The sequence below is a fragment of the Uranotaenia lowii genome, chromosome 2 (assembly GCF_029784155.1).
Source record: "Uranotaenia lowii strain MFRU-FL chromosome 2, ASM2978415v1, whole genome shotgun sequence".
Taxonomy (NCBI): Eukaryota; Metazoa; Arthropoda; class Insecta; order Diptera; family Culicidae; genus Uranotaenia; species Uranotaenia lowii.
In genome coordinates, this window is record NC_073692.1 from 374,334,499 (window position 1) to 374,360,574 (window position 26,076).

The following is a 26,076-nucleotide window of genomic DNA, read 5'->3' on the forward strand; positions in this document are numbered from 1 at the left end:
TACTAAAAAAAAATAACAACTATATTTGAGTTTTTTATCAGGTTTTGTGAATAAATCCAAGCAAAATGCGGAATAAGCGACATAAGCTTGCAAGTATATGTTTATAGCATTTTTGATTTTGATCACTAAATACTTCCTACCTTTTTACACTGCCAAAGTTCCTTGAAAGCACTGTACGGTGCAATAAATCTTGAACCGATTGCACATTGCCACGAACGAAAACAAACAAACAAACAAACACATGAAAGGCAATAAAACATCATTTTGTTCAGTTTATTTTTTCAACAATATCTTTAATTCCATTCTTTGGTATGGATTGTTTGTCCCCCACTCCCTCCCCTCGATTATTATTGAAGCTTTAGCGCTCGAACCGTCAATTTATAAATACACTGTGTAATAGAGTATTTCCTGAGACAGATTGTGGTAGGGTAGCTTTTTGTTTTTGTTTTGAAAAATGTAAACACCAACTGGTCGCCATTTTGATCTTTGATGATAAGCACTGTTCAATGCTTTCTTTTAAAAACTTCTTTAATTAAAAGCATCAAAAAACCTTCATGTCTCAATTTGTTATGAATTTACAAATCATTAAACAAAGAATTTATATGCTCCTCACCAAGGTGCGCTTGCAAAACCACTACAATTGCATTGCCAATTTCATATCGTTACTATCTGGTCATTGAACATACGTAATGTTGTTGTTATGTTTACCCTACCACGATATGCCGAGAAAATGTAAACATGAGGAATCAGCTGTTCGTCTGACAAGTGGGGAAATGCCTTATATGTATACAGTTTGCGCGTACGCGCACGTCTGAAAAACAAAATTGTCACAACTTTTCATTGATGAAAACGACTTCCTTACTAGCTATACACATCTAAACCCGCGGAATGAACCTTAGCTATTATCAAGATCACCTAAGAACAAAAAAAAACTAACAAACTGAACTACGCCTTCTCGATTCCTATCAGGGCGAAAGGACTCTCGAGCTGGCTTTCGGACAGCGTTTGTCCGGCGGATCCAAGCGCCGAATGCCGGATACCATAGGTGAAGTAGATGATGAATCCGATCAGCAGCCAAACCGAAAAACCGATCCACGTTTCCAGATCCAGCTGGAACATCAGATAGATGTTTACGAGCATGCTGAGCATCGGGATGAACGGCACCATCGGAACCTTGAAGCGGATGTTGGATTGTTCGCACGGTTGACAGGAGATTACCATGAACAGGATCAGAATGGCCATGGCTAGGATTATCAGCACCGTCAGGTAGGTGGGGTTCTGGGCTTCCAGGTGCTCCTGGCAGTGAACCATCACACCGCTGATACCGCAAACGGCAATGGCTGTAAGAAATAAGAAGTAAACTATAGTTTCGGTTCATTTTTAACTTTAATCGTGCATCAAAATTAACTGTCGCACAGAATTATAATTCATTACTTTTGAAAATTCATATATTATTGAGAAACATATCAAATCTAACGTTTTGAGTTCGTCTTGCTACACCTCCGTACCTGAAAATGATCACATTTTCAAAGTGATCGGAAGTGTAAGAGAAACATGAGATAAATATCAAAAAAAGAAAAATCATAAGCCATAAATATCATAAATTTCTCGAAAAAGATACAACGGCTCACCGGCAGGACTTCAAGTCCGATTCTATATTCAAGACTCTGAGGAAGGGTGTTTTGTTAGATAGCGAAAGGCAAATGTCAGGATCCATTTTAAAAAATGGTATGATCTTGTGGGTTTTTCCTAAACCTCCTATGCTCCTCTATATTTATTAAGGAAATTCCTATTTCAATCTTAGAGGCAGCATATTGTAATAGAGTTATCCAATTAATGAAAATGATTGTCCTAATAAGGTTGGATGGTTTCCTTAACTGTGACCCCTATTGCATTGACTGGTTTGCAAATCAATTCTGGATATTAATGTTATCCATAAATATGACTGAAAGTCAATAAGGTTACCACTAGATCAGCTGATGATGAATTCAGTCAAAACTAGCCATTGGAGTGATCGGATATAGATCGGATATAACTTCGCAACTCAAAATAAACGTTGAGTCAAAATCCCCAGGTGACGTTACTTTTTAAAGTTGTATGATAAAAAGGCATACTTTTGAAGCCAAATTAAAGTGTTTTAAAAGTCGATCCGCTTCATTTGAAAGTGTTAAATGAAGTCAATATAAACTGCGGAAGAAGTAAAAGTAAGAGATTACAAGTTTACAATCCAAACTTGTTTTAAGTAGGTACTACCCTTACGATCCAGAATTTCAAATTAAAGTTTAGAATTAATAGAAAATCCTGCATTTTGAATGATTCTATACCATTGCATTGGATGAGATTTTGAATGGGAATTCAACATGATCTGAAGTTACAAAAATTTTCTACAGAAATGTTTTAAAACTAAAATGACTTGAGACCGTCGATCATTGGTTTTCTGGGGTGGGATTTCAAGCCCTGAATTCAAAATATTATTTCATAATCTGCATTTGGATTGTACATCTAAATTTGACATTGAATGAGAAATTTGAATTATCAATCAGTGTTATAAGCTCAAAATCGCAATAAGTAAGCTTGTTAAATTATCAAATTGTAACGTTTGAATGCTGAAATCCGAGTGCTGAAAATAAATCTGAGTTCTGAATAGAAATTCAATGTTAAATATGCTTTCTGAATTAGAATCCCGATCAGGAGAGCATATCAAAACAACTTCTCAAACCCATCTCAACGAGATATTATTATCCTATTCAGATACAGCTTTGATATCAAAATCTATTTCTTTTGATACAAACAGTTGTTGTTCCTGCCTGAATTTGCCTGCTTCGAATACTATTATTTGAATTCCAAAGCTCTCATTCCAATGCATCAGGTATGGTTCTGTGGTAGTGTGCGTGCCTCTCAACCGGCAGGTCGACGTTCGAATCACCTGGCCCAAACTTTTCATAGTTGTGTGAGTTTGAAACAATACATGAAAGTTTGAGTGCAAGGCATGAGACAAAGCAACCCGATTAGAAGAGAAAATCAAAATTATATCAAGAAGAGATATTTTGATATTCTATTTTTTATCACCCTTTGATAGCATTACATATATCAAGATTATCTCAATCATATTGAATTCTGACCACCAAACAGGATAACAATTTGAGTCTTGCATACAAGCTTCATGCAATGTTCGAGCATGTTTGAGAGATTTTATTATGTGTATAGCACCAAACCGAATAGCGACAGTTTTACTAGCGACACCTTTTACTAGCGAGATTCCTGTCATTTATAAGGCTTGTTATCCTTTCTTTCAGTCCAGTAGGCGATTCCCATGTAGTACACAAACCTTGTTTACATTATTTACTGTTGATTTTCCTCAAGGTGCGTATATATTCAGGAGGTGTTCCCGAATAACGAATTCCCGATTCAGCCATTTTGGCTATGTAGGCTATGCAACTATACGGAACTCATGAAGTTTGTTTACCAACAAACCACCGAAAAGCTGAGCAAAAAATAAACAAACTCATTGAGAGCCCCGCTCACTCCTCGCCTACTTACTGTGAAAGTCGGAGAACCTAGTGTATCAAAAGACCTTGATTTTCCTTAGGCCATCAATCGCATGCTACAAGCACAGACAAACAGACAGGACACTCACTTTTCGTTTTTCGCAAACTCTTTCGAAGCTAGGCAATGTCGACACTAGAGTGCACTAAAATCACTAAAACGAAAAATTAGTTTTTTGATCATGGTAGCAGTGCATTCCCAGTTTCATCTCTATGGTGCTTGTAAGTTGTTGAGTTTCGTTTGTTGTTACCCAACAAAGTTTGTTTACCGTTGATTTGGTGGTAATTTTAAAATGAAAAATTTTTCGTTTAGATTCAACAATTAAACCAAATCATGGACCGAAACGTGCAGTAAAAGCCGATCAATCGAGTGCATCAATTCAAGGAGTTTGTCAAGGTCTCTCTGCCATCTCTTTTATTCCTCGAAAGTCGTGAAAAAACCCAAAAAATTTTCATTTTAGGAGATACCATCGGAGAATTGTGTCAAAGGATGGCTAGTGATAACAGGACTCTTCTTTTCTAAACAGTCTACCGTCGGAATTCAGCTAAAGAATTATCAATGGATTTAGAAGATATAATTTTCGTGAAAGACCCCTTCTCGAAAAAGATTTTAAAAGCCGTTCTTGCTACCAGAGTACGAAATGATTTCATTCGAGCGATATGGGAATCATTCAAAAGCAAAATTACGATGAGCGAGCGGAAATGTTCAGAATATGTTCTGTTCTGGAATAATTAAATTACCTGAATAAATATGTTGACTAGTAATTTTTCCCCCCAAATAACTTTGACGCAAACCTGAGACTCAGCTTATTTTAATTTTAACTAATAAATTAAAAAACCTCTAGAGTTTATGTACCTTTGCCAAATTTTTTGCATGCATTATTACTTCTGAAAATACGTATTGAAATAAAAAAAAACCTGAATAATTGTTGGCAAATTTTAACGAGCTTTTGAAACGAAAGGAAATTCACGGATATAAAAGCACCATTTTGTATTTTCAACATAATATTTATGCACAAAACAAAATTCCCAACGGATCCATTCAAAAAGTTCTCAACGATTCTAAACATTGACTTCCGTTACTGGAAACTGAAGGATTATTCAATTGTCCTTTGGTTTGTTGCAGCTGTCTCTGATTGGGCATCTTTCGCTCTGATTCGATTCATTTTGAAATATCTACAATTATTTTTGAAATTATTATTTGTCGCTAGAAAAAAGAACAATCAATACTACGTATTCAACTCCCGTTACCTGCCTTCCCCGGGACGGTTCAGCTGTTTTTATTCGTTGATTACTCCAATCACGGTTAATTGAACACCAAAGTTTTCCTAGAAAATTATTACACCAGCAAAAATAATGGATTGCTTGTTTACATTTGAGTTATAAATGCCAAGATATCATGGCTTCCTACTATGGTTTATTTTACAATCATGATGTTGGTAGGCAATGTCGGCAACAGATGGCAGTGTAATCGCTTTGCGAAAAAATGATCGAATTTTCTTCAGAGTGTCATGTCTGTTTGTCTGTGCTACAAGTTTCCTAGGAAACTCGCGATGCGTCGTTATGATTTTCAACGTCGCGACGTAAGCTACGTGTCGCTAGTAGGCAAAGCTGCATTGTTATTAGCGCTCATTTTTATCTGCATGTATTATCTCTTTCATTGAAAATTGGATTTCGTGCAATGTTTTGCATTCGCAGTTATCCGTGCAAAGGTTGACTGAAAAGAGGTTAGCGTGTAGAACTCCGACAGATTTTACACTGATTTGACAAGTCGCACAAATGTCGCAGTCATGAGTGCGCAGTCCAATTTAGTGCGCTGCGATCAATATAATAACAGTAATATGAGAATGCTCGATTTAGTCTTTACGAGTGATGCTAACAACATTGACATTTTCGAGCCCCCGATTCCTTTAATAAGCATTGACACGCATCATCCCCCTCTTGTGATGCTGCTAATGTGTGAAGAAGACACGAAATCACGTTCGCCTGATGAATTCGACTTTGACTTCAAAAGATGCGATTTTGAATTGCTTAACGAATCCTTGGCTGCAATCAATTGGCAAAACATATTATTTGGCTCAACCGATCACGTGGTGGGAATTTTTCACGATACCCTCAACGGAATTTTTCGAGATATTGCACCCGTAAAAAAACGGAGTACACGCACTGTGAAACGTCAACCTTGGTCGAATCCTGAACTTCGCAATCTGCGCAACCGCCTTCGAAAAGCTAGGAAAAGGTTTTACAACGACGATGGCATGGATCGCATGAACGAACTACGTGACTTAGAGAGCGCATACAACTCTTTGCATGTATCTAGTTTTTGTGATTACATGAATCGTATTCAGAACAACGCCCGGACTGATCCAGCATCTTTTTGGTCGTACGTAAGAAAACGGAAAGGTGCTCAAGGAGTACCTCAAGTCATCAGATTCAACAACGCAACTGCCAAGACGCCGTATGATGCTGCAAATCTATTCTCGTCATTCTTTCAAAGCGTGCTAAGTAATAACTCAACACCTTTGTCTGAATCATACCTGAGTAGCTTGCAGAGTCGAGATTTCAATCTGAGCCTGCTGAGTTTTTCGCCGAATGACGTTCTTCGTAAGATAGCTGCTTTGGATGAAACAAAAGGACCTGGCCCTGATGGCATTCCGCCTTTCCTGGTCAAAAAATGCGCGGATTTCTTATCGATACCTCTCTCGATTATCTTCAACCAGTCGTTAATGGAGGGCATTTTTCCCGATGAATGGAAAACTGCATCTATAATTCCAATCCACAAATCTGGAAACATACACCAGGTGGAAAACTATCGCGGGATATCGATTCTGAGTTGTTTTCCGAAATTGTTCGAGAGCCTTGTCTATGATTCACTGTACCAATCCGTACGTCATACTATCTCAGAAAATCAACATGGATTTATGCAACGCAGATCTACGACCACCAACCTCATGACGTACGTTTCTAAGTTAATGAGGAGACTGGACAAACGTCAGCAAGTCGACGCCGTGTATGTTGACTTGAGCAAGGCCTTCGATAAGGTGCCACACGTATTGGCTGTAGAAAAAATGCGTCGTCTAGGTCTTCCTAGTTGGATTTGTAAATGGATCCATTCATATTTGAAAGGCCGAACTGCTTTCGTACGACTCGGTGCAGTGAACTCGACACCATTCGAGATCACATCTGGTGTTCCTCAAGGGAGCCACTTAGGACCATTGATCTTCCTTATTTTCATCAACGATTTAAGCGCCATTCTTGAGTCGGAAAATTTACTTTACGCCGATGATCTTAAAATTTTCCGTACAATTTCATCTCTAGTAGATTGCTGCGCACTTCAAAAGGACATCGATTTTCTTCAGGCTTGGTGTCATCACAATGGTATGGCTCCGAATATTGCCAAATGCACTACCATCTCGTTCACTCGTCAACGAAATCCCATCAACTTTGAATATAAAATGTCAACGATCGTTTTGAGCCGCACATTAGTCGTCAAGGACCTTGGAATCACCCTGGATAGCAAGCTCAATTTTTCACAGCATATCTCCTCAACGATAGCGAAAGGTTTTGCGGTCCTTGGCTTCATTCGTCGAAACACGGAATTCTTTAATGACTTTTATAGTTTGAAAGCCCTGTATTGTGCTCTTGTGCGCAGCATTATCGAGTACGGGGTACAAATTTGGGCTCCATATCAAGCGGTACATTCGAATAGGATAGAGAGGATACAACGATGCTTTATTAGATATGCTCTACGACAACTACCATGGAACGATTCATCTGACCTCCCGCCTTATGAACAACGCTGCTTGCTACTAAATTTGCCGACGCTGGTATCAAGGCGCGTCTTCCTGCAACGGCTTTTTATTTTCGACATCCTTCATAACAACGTTGATTGCCCAGAACTGTTATCGTTGTTACCGTTCAATGCTCCTGTGAGAACAACTCGATCCCTGGATTTCTTCAGGCTTGCCGTTCGACGAACCCAGTATGGTCAAAACAATCCTTTAGATACATGTTGTGCTCGTTTTAATGAAGTAGTCAGTGATTTCGATTTTAATATTTCCAAGAATGTTTTTAAATCTAGAATAGGATAGCTTTTTAATTGTTTAAATACTGTGAACCATCTGCGAAGATCAAACAAATAAATAAATCCTGCGAAAGCTAAACTATACCTTATTTTGGTATGAAAAAAATGAATATTTGTTTTGTTTTTCTCTTCTGATCGGGATACTAAACCTTGCTTTTGATTCTGAAACAGCTTTATTAATTTGAATGTTTAATGAAAAGAATTTTGAATGCGTAATTTGACTAAATTCCTACAGTTATGAATATTGTTTTTTTTTTAATTGGATTGACTGTATTTTTTTTCAATTGACTTGAAAATCTTCTGAATAATCTGAAATTTGTATCTAGCATAGGGGAATAAAATTTTTGGTGTCAAAATTGTTTATAAAATATTTTGGAAGTTTTTAGCGTCCTAAATTCGAATCTCTCGTCAGATTTTATCTATCACGCCAAGTTATGATGAAATGTCATTTAAAAGTTTCAAAATTAATCCGTTTTGAGTACCGTCAAACAGGGTAACATTGATCACCGGGGTAGCTTTGATCAACATGAAATTTTTCCACATAATCATCAATAATTTAGTCTAAAGTTAAAATATCTCAAAACTTTTTTCTACGTTTCAAAACCTATAACTTGAGATTCAAATTGGTAAAAACTCCGTTTGTTTTTGAAAATTTCAAATGTTAGTAAAAATGTAATTTCAAAATCTTGAAATACATATTTTTTCGAAGGCTCGCAAACAAACATCCTTCCTGATCAAATCAAAGCGTTTAGAAGCAGCAGGTTAATCAATGTGAGAGTTCAACTTTTTTCCTTGGTTAATGTATAGTTTTAGTTGTGTTTTCAGGTAATTTTTTGAAATTTAAGATATAGGACATTTTCCAAGAGTAAGCCAGTCTAGTCTAGTAACCATATCAAATGGTAAAGTTTGAAGGAAAAAATTAAAGAGGAATATTGCGAAGGTCTAGCTAGGCATTAAATGAAGGCAAAATTTCATTTTTTTTAGTTTAAATTTTATAAGTATTGTTGAAAAAATTTCAATTGTTGCTCGGCCTTAACACATTAAGGACTGCGACGTTGTTTTTATGTGGACCATGAAGAAATCTTAACCAAGAAACGCCGAAATTCAGAATTGTTTATCTCAGGATTGATCTGACCAAAAGTTACACATTTAGTATCTTTGAGCCACCGAAAGTGTAGTGTCCAATTTTGTAGAGTTTCATGATTACTTTTGTATCATTTTTTGTTCCGAACTGCCTTAGCAATTGATAAACTAAGCATTTGTAAATATTCTGAAGGTGTTTTGTATCCTTCATTATCAAGAAAACTTGTTAAAACCGTCAAAATAGAGAGTGATTAATGCTACCCTAAAGCATCGAATTCTAAGAATAGATTAAATCGATTTTTGAATCAAATTTAAATTTCTGCAGCCATGTTTTACGTTCATAGGAGTCCAGTATAAAAAATATTGAAAAAAAGTGATCAATCTTACCCCGGATTACGGTACCAACAATTTTCTAGTTTCAGAGATAAAATGTTTTAGAAAATGAAATTCAAATGTTTTGTAGAATTTGATAACAAAAACCATTTCTGATCGCTAAATGCCATTTTCAATTTTTTTATATTGAAGATTTTACAACTTTATAGGAAACAGCTAAACGTTCTGACTTAAAATTTGTAAAAATCTCCGTTTTTACATAATAAGAAAAAATAAACATTAAACCAACTTGAAACTTTTTTTTTTCAGTTGCCAAAATTGCTCGCAGTTTAGGGAAAGTTGATTATTTAATTAAAATCTTAAAGTAAAGTATCTTTGTAGTACTCTATAGTTTTCACAATTATTTTGGCCTTTTTCAGAAGTTTACCCTTGAATCTAAAACCGAAAAGTGACGAAAAAACCTAAATGAAAATTTGGATTCGTGGAATTTGTTGCCATGTATAATGAATTCATAATTTTCAGTATTAATCATTAACGCAATATGAATTTTACATTTCATTTAGGGCTTTTGATATAGCTCAGTTGGCAAGTCTGTTGTCTCCTGAGCCGATGTCCGCGAGCTCGAGCCCAAAAGCAAACATTGAACACAGTTGTACCGGATAAGTTTTTGAATAACGATCTGCAAACTGCACCGTTGATATAGTAGCGAATGCCATAAAGATGGTAAAACGACTAAAATCCAACCCAAAAAAACATTTAATTTCTTTTGAATCTTTTATCCTTCTGGAATATTATAATTCTATTCTTTCTTCGTTTTTGAGTTAAAAGACTTTGAGCTCGTGTTGAGTGATCAAAGCTGGATACAATGTTCGAAATGTAGAATGTTTGAATGTAGAAATTAATTTTCTTTAAGGGGGGGGGGGTAGGGTCTAACACTTTCAAAAAATCGATTTTTTATTTATTTTTATTTTCTGATTGTAAAACATTTCAAGAATGTTGTGTCAAATTTTCAAGTCTATTGAAGCAAAACTGTAGAAATTATCTATTAAAAATATTTTGCTCTGATTTTTTGACTTCAGATGATTCTGTGCTGAGATACAGTGTCCACCGCAAATCCTGTTTTCTAAAAATTGTGTTTTTTTTACCCGTTAGACCATACCCCCCCCCCTTCCCCCCCCTTAATCAATATAATTTAAAATCAACTTTTGCTTAAAGAGCCTTCAAGGGACTATAAAATCTTCTTGAAACTATTCTTTATTACTTTTCAATGACACTGTATTTATGAGACAGGTCTGACTAAAATGTTTCAGATTCTAGCGTTTGACTCAAAAATCCAAATGTTGTAAGAAATTAAATAAACGGGTTAAGTCAGCCTAAGTTAATTGCTCATGGGCAGGAAAAGGGTTGGTCGGCTCTTCTCAAACACACAGAGCCGGGAGAAAACAACACTGTTTTCAATTCGGCTTCCGAGTGTAATCCTTTTTCGCTGATCGTGCTCCACTCGTTACCCGAGTTTACACGAGTTGTAAGTGAATCGGACGGCAAGTGTGAGAGCATTCGCATCTGAGTGAGAGAAAGAGAATTCTAAACAAATAGCGCCCTGTGTTTCAGTCATACACCTGAGAGTAAATGAAGAAAAAAAATATTTAGACAACAAAAATAACAACAATTTCTCCCCCGCTACCATGCCCACTGCTGTTTTTTGTTTTGGATTCTTTTTTCTTGCAAAAGGTAGCATTCGAAGAAGAGGTGCCAAGTTATTTCGTCAAAAAATCAGGACACCGCGAAGAACAAAAACAGGATTTTTCAGGACACCAGTAGATTAATGGAAATGAAATGCATCTCTTCTTAGATTGCATAAATTAAGGTGAAATGGTGGTGCAGTATACGCCTTAATTTATGCAACAGAAGAGATAAGAAGGAGAGCAGCATCTTTTCTCCAGAACGTACCAAGAATAAACTGAGTTAGCTCTCAGATTTCTCTTCAACACTATGCACAACCAGCGATGCCACCTTTTAATCTGTATTTTCGAGGCAAAAAATCTTTTTTATCTGTATCACATCTTAAAAATCTGTATTGAAATCTGTATCTGAAACATCGTTTCTGGATACTAATGCTGCAATACGGCGACGTATGTATAACGCATAGTGCACTGAATTGGATTGCGCTTATGATTTTTGCGGACTGTGGACTGTGGACTGTTAAATCATTGTTAATTCTGTCATTTTGCTGCACGATAATTGCTATTTGGTTTGACATTGTACGGATAACTGCGAAATGTGTGTTCCGGTTTAACCAAGGTCTTTTGATACACTAGGTTCTCCGACTTTCACAGTAAGTAGGCGAGGAGTGAGCGGGGCTCTCAATGAGTTTGTTTATTTTTTGCCCAGCTTTTCGGTGGTTTGGTGGTAAACAAACTTCATGAGTTCCATATAGTTGTATAGCCTACATAGCCAAAGTGGCTGAATCGGGAATTCGATATTCTGTAACACCTCCTGATTATATACACACCTTGGGTTTAACAATCAGTTGGGATTACAAAATTATGCCAAAAGTCTCTGTAGTAAGCCAATTTCTTTACAGAGTTATGTATATGTATATTTATAGTATACTGCTACAAAAATGTCCAGGGCCTCTTAAGTAAGTCAATAACATTTAACATAGCATTTAAATTTAGCAATTTTAGTAAATGATTCTCAAACATAGGATTCAATCTGTTTTCAAACCCTTGTTTGTCGTTATACACTCTGTATTTTTATAGTCCCGATCCCTGATCTGGAATATTTTTCAAATTTGACGCTGTGAAAATTTAAGATGGCTTGAACGCTGGATATCGATTTTCTCGAATTATAATCAAAAAATCGTTAAAAAATCAATTTTCTGAAAATCTGTATAAATTTCCAATTATCTGTAATCTGTATATACAGATTCTTGGTTTAAAAATTTCGAAAAAATCTGTGTGATTACAGAAAAATCTGTATATGTGGTAACGCTGTGCACAACAGATTTTTCCGGAGAAGGGAATTCTCTTCATCAGCGGATGTGAATGCTCTCGCTCACACTTGATTTCAGTGCGATTTATCTCTCCTCGCACAGATTGGGGGAGCAGACGAAAAAAATTGCACTCTCTTTCACTGGACAAACCGATCTGAGGAGTTGTGCCATCCATGGCAGGAACTGTACATTAAACTGGCCCATAACAAACAAAATCCTTATATTCCACGCGGCCCCACCTAGGTTGGTGCCTTTAGGTGAAAAAATGACTCTCTGAAAGTTTCTGATAATTTTACAGAAGCACGAGCTGGCGCAAAGGACTTGAAATTTGTATGGAGATTTTAGGCAAAATGTATGATAAATCGAAATACTCTTCGTGTCCTAAAATATGTTTCCAGTATGCTAGAAAGCTCAGAATTTCAGAAATCGTTATTTAAACAATGACAAACAAGTTTGTAGAAGATTGTGAAGGGAAACGAGTTGATTGTGATGAGTTATCCGCAATTGAATGTGTGATATAATAATGTAATATAAACACCAAAAAATTTACAACAATTAACAATGCAGCAGTTCATAGTTTTTCAAACCTTTCTTTCAACTTTTTGCAAAGATATTTGTTATAAAATAAGTTACAACTTTGCCCAGGACACAAACTTTCTATCTGTTATTCTGATTGTGTGACAACAATGCGATCAAGTTAGTACTAATAGTCCACCTATAGGGTCAAGTGGGGTAATTATGAACACGGGGTAATTCCGAACAAGTGCCATACGCGCTGGTGTGGGGGATGAATGAACACAAAAAGTTTCAAAAGCGATAGTTTAACATCCGATTGATAGCTTTAAGCTGTTTCCGATCTGTTTTCAAATCCTAATGATATCATTTCAGATGTTTTGAAAAACCATTACCCCGTGGAACGGAAATCGTTTTGGACAGTGTTCAATGTTTTGAATATCTGATCACAGGAAATCCAGTTAGAATGTTGTTATCAACTGTTTTACATCCGGTTATTTAATGATGCTTTGTCTGGATTTTGAAGGAATTTTGAAAAATTTTATTCGCACAGATTCACAGATGACTGTTCATATTTACCCCATAGTTTTCGTCCTATGGGGTAATTATGAACACACATTTCCTGACATTTCTTTGTCTTTTTGATGGTCAAATGTTTTATTCATCAACTTAAGGGGCCATTCATTTATTACCCAAGCATTTCCAGACCCCCTTCCCCCTCCTCCAATTGTCAGAAATTTCTCACAAAAATACCCCCCAGCCCCCCCCCCCCCTTCTGTATGATCTTAACACAGGACCGTGAAAAAATCTTAGCCAGAAAACATCAACACTCGGCATTCTATATCGTAGGAACTTTCTGGACCAAATTTTATAAATTTCATAATTAAATTAAGTCCGCAATGTGTTAAGTTTTGAATTTATGAGAAATTGAATTTTTTTTTTCTTCCAAAAATGAGATTCGGATTTAGAAAAAAGCTTTGCCAGTTCTTTCAGTCTTTGAAAAAATGTTTTGCATACAATTTTATCAAAACCTAATAAAACTTCAAGGGTGAAAAAAGTTTATAAAATAGAAATTTTGAAAAAAAAACTAAATCAGCATTTAAACGAGTCTTAATTTTGTTTAAAAAACTAGTGATTAGAACTTGCTTTTTGTTGATAGAAAAAAATGCAGTCAAATGTTTTCTTAGGTTTAGTGAGTGGTGCGTACGGATAGTTTTACCGGTAACACCGAAACCGAAAACCTGTATCCCAGGAATAGTTTTCTAACACCGAATAAAGGTTTTACGTCTCTCCAAAACCAGTTTTTTTGTATTGTTAAATAACACGGTTATAAACTAGACTAGAATTTTTAATTTTACTAAAAATAAAATTCACCATTTTTTAACAAAAGGTTTGCTGCTCGAGTTTTTATTCATTACCGCGTGAAATTTAACATTATTAAAAACTTTAAATCTCATTGGTCAACAGTAAAATATATGAAAAACCACATAAATTTAATAGAGGAATAAGTCCACAAAACAAAGATCAAAAAGTAATATTTTCTTATATGTTTGGACAACGTGCTGCTATTGAGAGCATTAGAATTACAGCAAAGAATAATTGTTTATGAGTTACATTCGGATAAAAAAGATCCAAAATCTACATTCTTGCAGTCTTATTTTTATACTTAGTTACTTTTTTCAATTTTTATTTGTTCGAATACATTTTCTAAAATTTAGTAGTTGAAGATTTTCTCTTTCAGTTTGGTGATGAAAACTTCGGCAGTAGTAATTTTGTTTTGAGAAAATAGAGCTACTAATGTGAAATTTCGTACAGGTGATAAAAAAAATTAATTAGTGTAAACATTTTTCAAAACAGTCGATCATATAGAATTGACAAGCCTTGCAAAATATGACTGTTCACTGATCCAAGAAGAATTAAATGGGTGTTTTTGTGAAACAAAAATCTTAAAAAAAAATTAGAATTTTCTGTATATGTATAGGATTCAATTTCATGATATCTCGCACGTACGTGAAAAGCCTAACCTACGACATTTAGGTGAAAACTTGATGTTTGCTGCGCAGGACATTTAAAACGGATGTAAAGGCTATCGAGTAGCCTAACTCGCCTAAAATTTCACACGTATGGAGAGGTCCTATCAAATAAAAATGATCTGCAAAGACATAAAGATACGAAAGAAAAAGAAACCAACAAAAACGTATAAGATGCAACAACAAATTTAACTACCGAAACAAAAGATAGAATAAATCAATACAAATGAACACTAAATACCGTTTTACCTTTAAATTTTGATTACATTTGTTTATTTCATAAGTTTTATACATGAATTGAATTGAGTTTTTATAAAACAACCCATTTTCTTGTTACTGCTAATTATTTTCATTATTTGGTGTTGAATTGAGATTTTCTGACACCATATAAATCATATTGGACAAGTCTCGGGGTAAATATGAACAGCGTTCGGGGTAATTATGAACAGGTTTTGGGGTAATTATGAACATAATTTTTTAAGTAAAAAATCACCATACACTGCTTACTATGGGTAAATGTAACGTATAAATACTGTTGCTTTTCAAAAATTTTATACCAAGTCTGTAATCCGTGTTCATAATTACCCCCTAGACAGGGGGGTAAATATGAACAGACGGGGTAATTATGAACAGACGTCTCAAGGACGTGGGTTGCGATTATGAAAAAAAAAGTTGCTCTACAGAATGATGTAGAGCACGGAAACATTCAATATTGGCAGGTTTTCAGAATTTATGATAAGAAATAAACATATGGTGGCTGTGAGTGTGCCAAATGAAGAAATTTTGTTCATAATTACCCCACCTAGCCCTACACCGTTCACGATATATCGATGAAATGCGAAAAAATCACACATTCAATTGCAAATAACTCATTACAGTCAACTCGTATCGCGTCACAATCTTCTACAAACTTGTTTGTCATTGTTTGAACTGCAATTCCTAAATTTTGAGCATTCTAGCATACTGAAAACAAATTTGTGAACACAAAGAATGAAAGTATGTCGATTTTTCATACATTTAGCCGAAAAGCTCCATTCAGATTTCAAGTCCTTTGTGCCAGCTCGTTTTTCTGCCAAAGGACCTTAAAGCTTTCAGAAATCATTTTTTCACCTAAATGTACCAATCTAGGGGGTGCCGCGTTGGAAAAAATGATTTTGGGCCAGTCTTCTGTACATGCATGTAGAAGAACCTTTGCCGTTCGAGAAGGTTCGTGTAATCTATACGAGAGTTGTGATTGAAAATGTTCAATGAGTTATTCGATCTTCAATGCACGTCTTTTTGAAAAAAAAAACTTACCAAAAAGAAACAGGCTGATCTTCACAATTTTCGACGACACGGCATTCGGCTTTTTGGCAATATTCAGATTGAACAACTGCTTCACCAGTTGTGTTTTATCCTGGATGGGCACTTCAGTCCGAAAGTTGGTATTCTCATCATATCGCAACACTAGAACACTAACGGCCACAATGGTGTACGCCAGCAGGGTCCCGATCGACATCATATCGATCAGTTGATGCAGCTCGAATAAAAGGCACATTACACCGGAAATCAGACCGGAAATGATGGTTGCTAGTAGTGGGGTTTTGGTGAGAGGATTGACGCTGCGGAGTTTCTTAAACAGCAATCCATCCGATGACATGGCGTACATCACTCGAGGCAGCGGGAACATGGCCCCCAGAGAATTAGTGCATAGCGAGAAAATGGCACCAATCGACACGATCCACTTGATTTCGGCCCATCCGAGATAGTCGAAAAGATGGGGGAACGGTGCAACTGGATTTTGTTCGTAATACGGCAGTGCCATCGTTAAAACCATGGCAACACCAAAGTACGACAGAAAAATAATCACCAGAGAAAAGATGATTGACAGTGGGATGTTTCGTGAAGGGTTCTTCGCTTCCTCCCCAGTTGTTGCGATACAATCGAACCCTACGTATCCGTAGAAACATTTCGCTGCTCCGGCCATCACCCCAGCTATCCCGTAAGGTAGAAATCCTCCAGCACCGGGTCGTTCCACCTGCGGTGGGATATCCTCTGGCCGGATGTTCCAGTTGGCAGAATCGGCTACCGTTCCAACCGAAATCAGTACCACGGCGATGACCATCAAATTAACGGCTGTGAAAATGTTATTCAGGGTTGTTGATTCCTTCACTCCGTAGGCCAGCAAAGCCGTTATGGTCAGGACAACCAGAAACGACAGTATGTCCGGATACTTGGCCAGGAAACTGACACGCATTTCCATGATGCCCGTGAGCGTTTTCGCCATTTTGTTGTCTATGAGGGCATCGATGTAGGCACTCAGTCCTCGTGCAACGCTGGCAGTTCCTGAAGCAAATCAAACATATATGTATATGAAGAAGCTTTTGCTTAGTTATGGTGGACACTTTATAACACATTTAGGACTGTGAGGAAACCAAATTCAGATTTTAAATGTAAATGTGTTGGGAGAAATAATGATTATTTTTCCAAATTTTTACTGGAAGTTTTGAAGTCACCTAGAACACATTTGCATAGAAAGACTACAGGACCCCCAAAACTCCGAGGCACCTGAAAGTAAAATTTGTCTTTGATGCTTACCTATGATATACTCCAGCATCAGATTCCATCCGATCGTAAAAGCAGCAAATTCCCCAATCGTGATATAAGTATAAATATAGGCCGATCCTGCCTTCGGAACCCGGGAGGCGAACTCCGCATAGCACAGTCCAGCAATGGCCGCGGCAACGGCAGCAATCACAAACGAAACTACCACACCCGGTCCAGCCTTTTCGTAGGCAACCGATCCGGCCAGTACGTAAGCTCCCAGACCGAGGGTACTTCCAACCCCTAATCCGGTCAGATCAAGCAGGGTTAGGACTCGGGCCAACTTCGAATGGCTCCCATCGTCGTCGTTTGGTTTTTTGCGGCACAACGCTTTGAAGAATTTTGTCATCGCCCTGATCTGATGCTGATGCTGCTACTGCTGATCTGCTGGCGGCAGCTTCCCGTCGACTTTCCGGACGATCTGCAAGAGAGGAAAAACGATCATGCACGAGATGCGAGAAAATTATTTTCGTTTTTCTTGAGTGCAATAATAAATTCGCGTCAATTGCGTCGGAAATGAACCTGGCGCTTTGCACGTAGTAAAGCGACTTTCAAGGTATTTGTTAATCTAAACATCTTATCAGACGCTAGGCAATCTGTATCCGGAACGCCGGAACGTAGCACTCGAGTACAGACGAGTTAAGAAAGGGAACTATTTGTAAGTAACCGAATTTGTTTTTGTTGTACCTCAATTTTAAATAAAAATGCCTTTGCAGTTGAGTCCTGTCGAGGACGGACTACAGAAAAACCCAAACAAGCTCAAAAATAACCTGCGGAATGAGTGCTACGGATTCCAATCAACATAACCTGCAAATTTCATCCCAGCATAATTGCATAGGATGCACGCAGCCGGATGAAATCCAGGATATGGTGGCATGTGACGAGTGCTCCCAGTGGTGGCATTATAATTGCGCCGGAGTAAATGCCTCTATTGCCGACAAATCGTTCCGTTGTGCCCAATGTACCGGAAAATCCAGGAAAACGAATACTTCTTCGTTCCATACAATGCGATCCACTTCCTCAAAACATTCAACATCTTCGCTGGCCCGGCTCCGGTTGCAACAGCTGGAGGAGCAAAAACAGTTGGAAGATAGATTGAGGAAAGAAAAGGCAGAGCAAGCAGAGAAGGATCGATTACTCCTAGCAGAACAAGCCGAAAAAGATCGCTTCTATCTGGCGGAAAAGCACCAACTACAATTGGAATTGCTGGGCGAAGAATCTCAAGCAGGAAGCGAACGTAGTTTCGAGTCACGGGAGCAGCTGACCGAAAAGTGGATCCAAAATCAGGACATCGGTAATGAAAACCTGTTGGCTTCATCCACTCCTGTAGCGGCCCCGGTACATACTGGTGCGGTGCCGAAAATCTTACAGCTGCCAGCGATAGAGGAGGAATATTGTAGACCGGAAGATTCACGAATAGTCCAAGGAAGGCGACCAGAGGCAGCAACTAACAAGAAATGCAGCATAGGTTACGCTAAACTTCCCCCAGCAGTACTGGGCACAAGGGAGTCTAGTTTATCCCGGAATTGTTGGCCAAATTCTGATGTTCAGCGTCGATCGTCGCATCCATTCAGTATGACAGTGGATCAAAATCCCCAGCCGAGATTTTCTTATTCAGAACTATCAGAGCCGGTAGATGTTTCCGGAGGTTCGTGGTGTCGAGAAAATAATCCCCCTCCAAATTCTCCACCTCTGCTCAACAATCAACTCGTTCAGCAGCAGCCTGTACTGCTCAATGCCCAGCAACTCGCAGCAAGGCACGTCGTATCCCGGGATTTACCCAGATTTTCGGGTGATCCATTAGAATGGCCGGTGTTCCTTAGCACTTTCGAATCGACCACGGCCATGTGCGGAATTCAACCAGACGAGAACCTGGTTCGCCTTCAAAAGTGCCTGGTAGGAAGTGCGAGAGAAAAAGTTCTGAACCTGCTCACAATTCCATCAGCGGTTCCAGAAATTATTGCTACCCTCAGGGAAGAGTGTGGCCGACCCGATCAATTGATACATTGTATGCTGTCTAAAATTCGCCGTGGCAGTCTGCCAAATGCAAACAAATTGGAAACTCTCGTTAGTTTCGGACGTGAAGTGAGGAATTTGGTGACGTACATTGAAGCCGCTCGTTTACAGTCCCACCTGACTAATCCGGAGCTCCTTTCCGAACTGGTGTTTAAATTGCCTCCAAGTTTACGCCTTGAGTGGGGAAAACTCCTAGAAAACGTTCCGGAGCCGTCGCTAAGGGATTTCTGCAATTATGTGTCATCGCTCAGAACCGCTGCATGCAAAGTCACTCCACCAGCTGACCTCGCAATGGATGGTCAAATTCGAAGAGGAACCCGCAAAGAAAAAGAAACAGGCTTTCTCAATACTCATCAGGAGGTTTTCTCGAAAACGGAGAACACTTTGCCGAAGCAGAAAGGAGATCCCAGACCCTGTTTAGCGTGTGATAGGAAGGGCCACAGGGTCCGCGACTGCGAGAGATTCAAGAAATCTTCGTTGGACGATCGTCTGAAAGTAGTGCAGGAGAAACAACTGTGTCGACGATGCTTGGCACCACACGGCAAGTGGCCGTGTCGAACGAGACAACCCTGCGGTGTGGACGGTTGTCAGGAAATGCACCATATGTTGCTCCATTGTAAGCCATCGCCATCCACCTCGTATGGTGCATCCGGAATTGTAACAACACATCGACACAAACAAAATTCCACGCTTTTCAAAATCATACCGGTTATGCTACATGGGAACGGCAAGTCTTTATTGGTCCACGCATTTCTCGATGATGGGTCCGACTTGACTCTCATCGAAAGCAAAGTCGCCGATGAACTGGGCCTAGACGGAGTAGAAAGACCTCTATGCATAGAGTGGACAGGTAGCGTATCACGGAATGAAGATTCTTCTCGTGTCGTGCAGCTGACGATATCCAAGCCGAAAAGTGAAGAAAGACATGCCCTGACGAATGTGCGCACCGTTCCAGATTTGGGATTACCGAAGCAGTCGTTGAACTACGACCAATTGGCAAAAGATTTCCCCCATCTTCGTGGTTTACCGATTTGCAGCTATACCGATGTTACTCCCAAAATATTGATTGGAGTCGACCATGCAAGACTGAAGTTAACGCTGAAAAGAAGAGAGAGAAGTGCTGGTGAACCCGTGGCAACCAAGACGAGATTAGGCTGGGTTATTTTCGGTGGACAGAGTGCTACGAATAATCTCGCCCGAACCATGGTCCACACCTGCAAGTGCAGCAAAGACGACGAATTACACGATCTTGTCAGAGAGTATCTAGCAGCCGAAAGTATGGGCATTGCCGAACATGCTCCGCCAGAAACCAGCGAAGATCAACGTGCCCGAAGAGTCTTGCAAGAAACTACAAAGCGCACTCCGTCCGGGAAATACGAAACTGGTCTCCTCTGGAAATTCGACGATGTGAGTTTCCCACTCAGTTACTCGATGGCCGAACGTCGCTTACAATGCCTGGAGAGACGTCTTTCAAGAGATCCAGCATTGAAGGAAAACGTGAATCAACAGATCGAAGAATACCAGAAACTTGGCTACGCACATAAGGCAACCGAAAATGAACTCCGAGAACGGGATCCGAACAAGGTGTGGTACTTGCCCATTGGTGTCGTCCAGAACCCCAGAAAGCCTGGCAAAGTCAGGGTCGTCTGGGACGCCGCTGCGTCAGTGAATGGAACATCACTCAATTCAATGCTCCTCAAGGGGCCTGACCTCCTGACGCCCTTGCTGAATGTTCTTTGCCGATTTCGTGAGAGGCAGTACGCAATTGCAGGTGACATCCGCCAGATGTTTCACCAGATTTTGATTCGTGGTGAAGACAAGCAATTCCAGCGTTTTTTGTGGCGTACCGATCCGAAAGCACCTCCTGATGTCTACATTATGGATGTGGCCACGTTTGGAGCGACGTGTTCTCCCTGTTCCGCTCAATATGCGAAGAATCTGAACGCCTCCGAACATCGTGACCGTTATCCAGAAGCAGCAGCCGCCATCGTAGAAGGCACGTATGTCGACGACTTTCTCGATAGCAGAGATTCAGCGAGAGAAGCTGTCGAAATTGCGCAAGGAGTGGTCACAATAAACGGTGCAGCTGGCTTCCAAATCCCGACGTGGCAATCGAATTCCATCGAAGTTCTTCGAGAGATCAGCAACGAAAGCGAAAACTCCACGAAACGTTTTTCTGTGGATAGAATGACAGCAACGGATCGAGTTCTTGGGATGGTTTGGCGGCCAAGCCCAGACGTCTTCGTATTTGAAAATGTATTTCGTGATGATCTTCAGACACTGCTAACCGGACACATCATTCCCACCAAACGTCAAGTTCTTCAGGTGGTAATGAGCCTTTTCGACCCCCTGGGAATAGTCGCAGCCTTCACCATCCACGGAAAAATCCTCATGCAGGATATATGGAGGTCAGGTGTGAATTGGGACGAGTCTATCCGGTTGACGGATTTCGAAAACTGGAAGCGCTGGATAGGAGTGCTTCCCGACTTAGCGAAGGTGACGATTCCAAGATGTTATTTCCCGAACTACGATCCTATTAGCTATGATTCTCTGCAACTGCACATCTTCACAGATGCAAGCGAGACAGCTTACGCTTGTGTGGCATTTTTTAGAATCGTCGATCGAGGATCACCGAGATGCTGTCTAGTAGCTTCGAAGGCGAAAGTTACCTCACTTCGACCACAGTCGATTCCTCGGAACGAGTTGAATGGTGCAGTCATTGGAGCGCGACTAATGGAGTCCATTGTAGACAGTCACCGGTTGAAGATATGCAAGCGATATTTTTGGACCGATTCATCCGTAGTGATTTCGTGGCTTCATGCCGACCCACGAAAGTACCGGCAGTATGTAGGATTCAGAGTTGGTGAAATCTTATCGAAAACTCAAGTCGACGAGTGGCGCTGGATAGCGTCAAAGCTGAACGTTGCGGATGCTGCGACAAAGTGGGGCAGTGGTCCCAATCTCGATCCGGACAACCAGTGGTTCAAAGGGCCCGAATTTTTATACCTACCAGAATCCGAATGGCCGTCACGTAAGTTGAATCTGCCGGAACCAACCGAAGAGGTTAAGAAGGTATGTGTGCATCGAGAAATAGATCAACCCCTTATCCCATACACTACCTTCTCACAATTCGACAAGCTCGTCAAGCACATAGCCTATTTGTTTCATTTTTACCATCGCTGTCGAACCAAAAATAGAACTGAGAGTACCATACTATCTGTATCGCTCGAGCAAAAGGATTTCGAGTCAGCTGAGGTTTCCTTGTGGAAAATGGTTCAAGAACAAGAATTCGGCGATGAACTTATGATTTTGCGAAAGAACATGTATCTTCCTTTTGAGAAGCGCAAACGATTGTTGAGATCAAGTCCTATTTTAAAACTCAACCCGATCCTAGACCCAGAAGGTATTTTGAGAGCCGAAAGCAGAATTGGTTCGGACGCGCTCTACTATCCGTACAACTTTCGTAATCCGATAATTTTGCCGAAGAGCCACCATGTTACGGAGCTACTTCTGATGAAGTATCATCAACGCTTCGGACATGCCAATTCACAAACAGTCCTGAATGAAATACAACAAAAGTTCTATGTGCAAAACCTTCGTACTCTTGTGAAATCCGTGGTCAGAAAATGTATGTGGTGCAGAGTTTATCGGGCCAAGCCAGCTGTACCAAAAATGGCCCCGCTACCTCACCCCCGAATTCGTCCATATGTACGGCCTTTTACGTTCACCGGGGTCGATTACTTCGGACCCTTAGTAGTCAAGCGTGGTCGTAGTAATGTCAAACGTTGGGTGTGTCTGTTCACGTGCTTGACAGTACGCGCCATCCATTTAGAAGTCGCTCACTCATTGTCAACCGAATCGTGCATCCGAGCCATTCGTCGCTTCGTCGCCAAGAGAGGACCGCCACAGCATATCTTTAGCGACAATGGCACGAATTTTCGAGGTGCCGCCAACGAGCTCGCAACGCAGATGAAAGCCATCAATAAGGAGGCCGCCAGAACGTTCACCAACGCAGAAACCGAGTGGCACTTCAACCCGCCTTCCACCCCCCACATGGGTGGGGTGTGGGAAAGAAAAGTCCGTTCAGTGAAGGATGCCTTTAAGGTAGTTGCACCACGGAATCGATTAGACGACGAAGAACTCTTAACGTTTCTGGCTGAGGTCGAGATCATCGTCAATTCGCATCCTCTTACATTTGTGCCACTGGACTCTCAGAATGATCCTGTACTTACTCCTAATTGTTTCCTGCTTATGACATCGAGTGGTTCCTGTGCACCGAAGGTGGAAATTGGTTCGACGAGTAACCTGAAAGCTAATTGGAGAACGATGGAAGAAATTTTAAATCAATTTTGGAAACGCTGGATCGAGGGCTATCTACCAACAATAGCAAGGCGGACCAAATGGTACCATGATGTTCGACCGTTGCAGGAAGGAGACCTTGTTGTAATCGTGGACGAGACCGTGAAGAACGGATGGTTACGAGGGCGTGTAAGCCGTTCTTATCCAGGATCTGATGGGCAAGTTAGGAGAGTAGACATAGAAACTAGCTCAGGTGTATTACAGCGAGGAGTTGCCAAGGTAGCACTGTTAGATCTAGATGTGACAGGTAAAACCTACTAGCGTAAGGTGTTACGGGCGGGGGTGTTGCGTGGGATTATAGCCCACAGATTGGGTTTCCAGTTTGAGCGTGTAGGAAAAAAGCGGTAAACGTCAGACGAAAAATAACGTATTTTTATTGGATTTCTGGATCTCGTCACAACGTGTTTTGCAAACGTTTACTAAGTTCCAAGTGCTTTAGCTTTTCGCGAATTTGTAGTGGATAATATTAGGTTTCTGATATCTCCAAGTAAGTTTAAGCTTTTTATATAATCGCCTTCAGTACTAATTGAAAGGTTTTCCTAAATCTAGCGATTTGTCGCTCGAAGTTGACGAAGAGCGTTCTCGTTGAACATTCCGGTTTCTAGGGCCAATTACACTGTGATTCAGCTCAAGTTGCCCCGTTTCCATGTAAGTTTTTTTTTTTATAGAATTGGAATATTTGTTAATCTAAACATCTTATCAGACGCTAGGCAATCTGTATCCGGAACGCCGGAACGTAGCACTCGAGTACAGACGAGTTAAGAAAGGGAACTATTTGTAAGTAACCGAATTTGTTTTTGTTGTACCTCAATTTTAAATAAAAATGCCTTTGCAGTTGAGTCCTCGTAAATAGTTATATGACCATATCGATCGCATATCATCATATTCCAACTGACCCCAATCTGCTTTTCCCCCAATTGATGATCACAGATTTTTAAACTATTCATGTACTGAAAATGTTTTTTTTTTTTTGCATCCAGCATAAGCCGGTCGGAGACGAATTATTTAATTATCTCTTCTATTTATTGCGTAAGACAACAAATTAACTTTTTTCCGTGGTGTAAAGACTGTAAGAAGTGATTTTGACAGATTTTTTGGCGCAGAATAAAAATATGCGCTATGGAATCTTTCTGCTTTTATTCAGTAGAATTATTCAACCAAGGAGGCTCATAACACATATAAGAGTTTTTAAGTTATTCAAAGCCTAGGAGAAAAAATGCGAAAAAAATCCTGAAAAAAAGATTCTAGACCAGCTACCAAATGCTCAGAAAAAGCTTCACTTAGAGCAAGTTTACTGGTGTTGGGAAAAAGTGGTAGAAATTTTGAGACTCGTAGCACATTTTTAAAATTTCACCATACAAAAATGTTTTTAAGATCTTAGAGCGTTGTATTTTTTTACTGCACTGTTTCTATTTCAGCCGTCTATGATGGAAATATTGCTATTTTTGCATCACAGCATGCGAAACTACAACACGTGTTTTTTTTTTAAACGAACACAAACACATACAGGATCTCAATGAAACATGATGTTTCCTCGAAGAGATCCTTTTTTCTTAACTCTAAAGGCGCCCGCACAATAGCCCGTCAGACGTCGCGTCGCGTCAGCGTCACTTTGACATTTCATTTTGGGGATACCATTTTCAGTTTGAGCCACCACAACGGTGCGTCGCGTCAGTGACAGCTTTGTACTAAAACGCAAAACTTGTTCTAAACAGCAGCGTTCTTCAGCGTCGACGTTTTTGTTTTGAAAAAATTCAAAATTCTAGCGCGTCAGTTGTGTTCTTAACATTCCGTTTTAATGTTTCATGTTAAAATTTGAGCTAAAACCATAAAAATCGTCCCTTTTCATCCATTATCGGATACTGCCATTGATCAAAATGATTTGGATTTATAACTCATATTTATCATTTCTCGAAAAATAAAATAAATCTTTATTTATTTATATATCTACTTATATAATACCTTTTTCAGTGGATGCTGTATTGTAACAATTTTTATTTATGTTCTTGTACCTAAACTTTTTTGGTAATCGAAATTTTTAAATTAAGCATCGCAGATAATTTTGTTTGATGGATGAGAAACTACAAATCTTTGGTTTTAAAAACACTAATTTTTAATACTGCCTTAATCCCTCTATCACTTGCAATCGTTCTGGACCGGCTGTTACCGATCTGTCGATCCACTTTCGGCAGGAGGATCGAAGGAGGATGACCGTCCAGAAAGGCATCATTAGTTGAAGGCTTCTGCGCTGGGAGGTGCTTATTCCACAAACCTTGCTGAGGTGCTGGCCTGTGGCTGTGATACCGTCACTACATAAACACCGTTCACGGGACTTGTGGGAAAGAATTGGCTTCTACTTCGCTTGCCTAACGTTTTCCTCCTGAAATAAAAGAATTCCGAAAAAAAACAATTAGGTAAAGCACGACCGAAAATTTCGACATCCGCGAAAGCATCGAATCAAAACAAACTTTTGGTTGCTATGTTTCTCGACGCTGTATTGTGATGCAAAAATCGTCCGTTGCGTCGCGTCCCCGT

General features: G+C 39.5%; 2 protein-coding genes across 2 annotated transcripts in view; one reads left to right on the plus strand and one right to left on the minus strand.

The window, feature by feature from the left end:
• Positions 1-304: 304 nt before the first annotated feature.
• The window catches only part of LOC129748907 (cationic amino acid transporter 3-like), a 36,788-nt gene continuing 11,016 nt past the window's right edge, over positions 305-26,076 (minus strand). Inside the window, exons 2-4 of the mRNA XM_055743700.1 lie at positions 17,161-17,587; positions 15,880-16,908; positions 305-1,340 (exon numbers count right to left, since the gene is read on the minus strand). Coding sequence (XP_055599675.1) covers positions 946-1,340; positions 15,880-16,908; positions 17,161-17,515 — 1,779 coding nt within the window. The 5' untranslated portion in view covers positions 17,516-17,587 and the 3' untranslated portion in view covers positions 305-945. The remainder of the gene's footprint in view (positions 1,341-15,879; positions 16,909-17,160; positions 17,588-26,076) is intronic.
• On the plus strand, positions 17,944-23,802 carry LOC129743192 (uncharacterized). The gene has a single exon (XM_055735166.1). It carries the CDS (start codon positions 17,944-17,946, stop codon positions 23,800-23,802), a length of 5,859 nt encoding a protein of 1,952 aa, XP_055591141.1.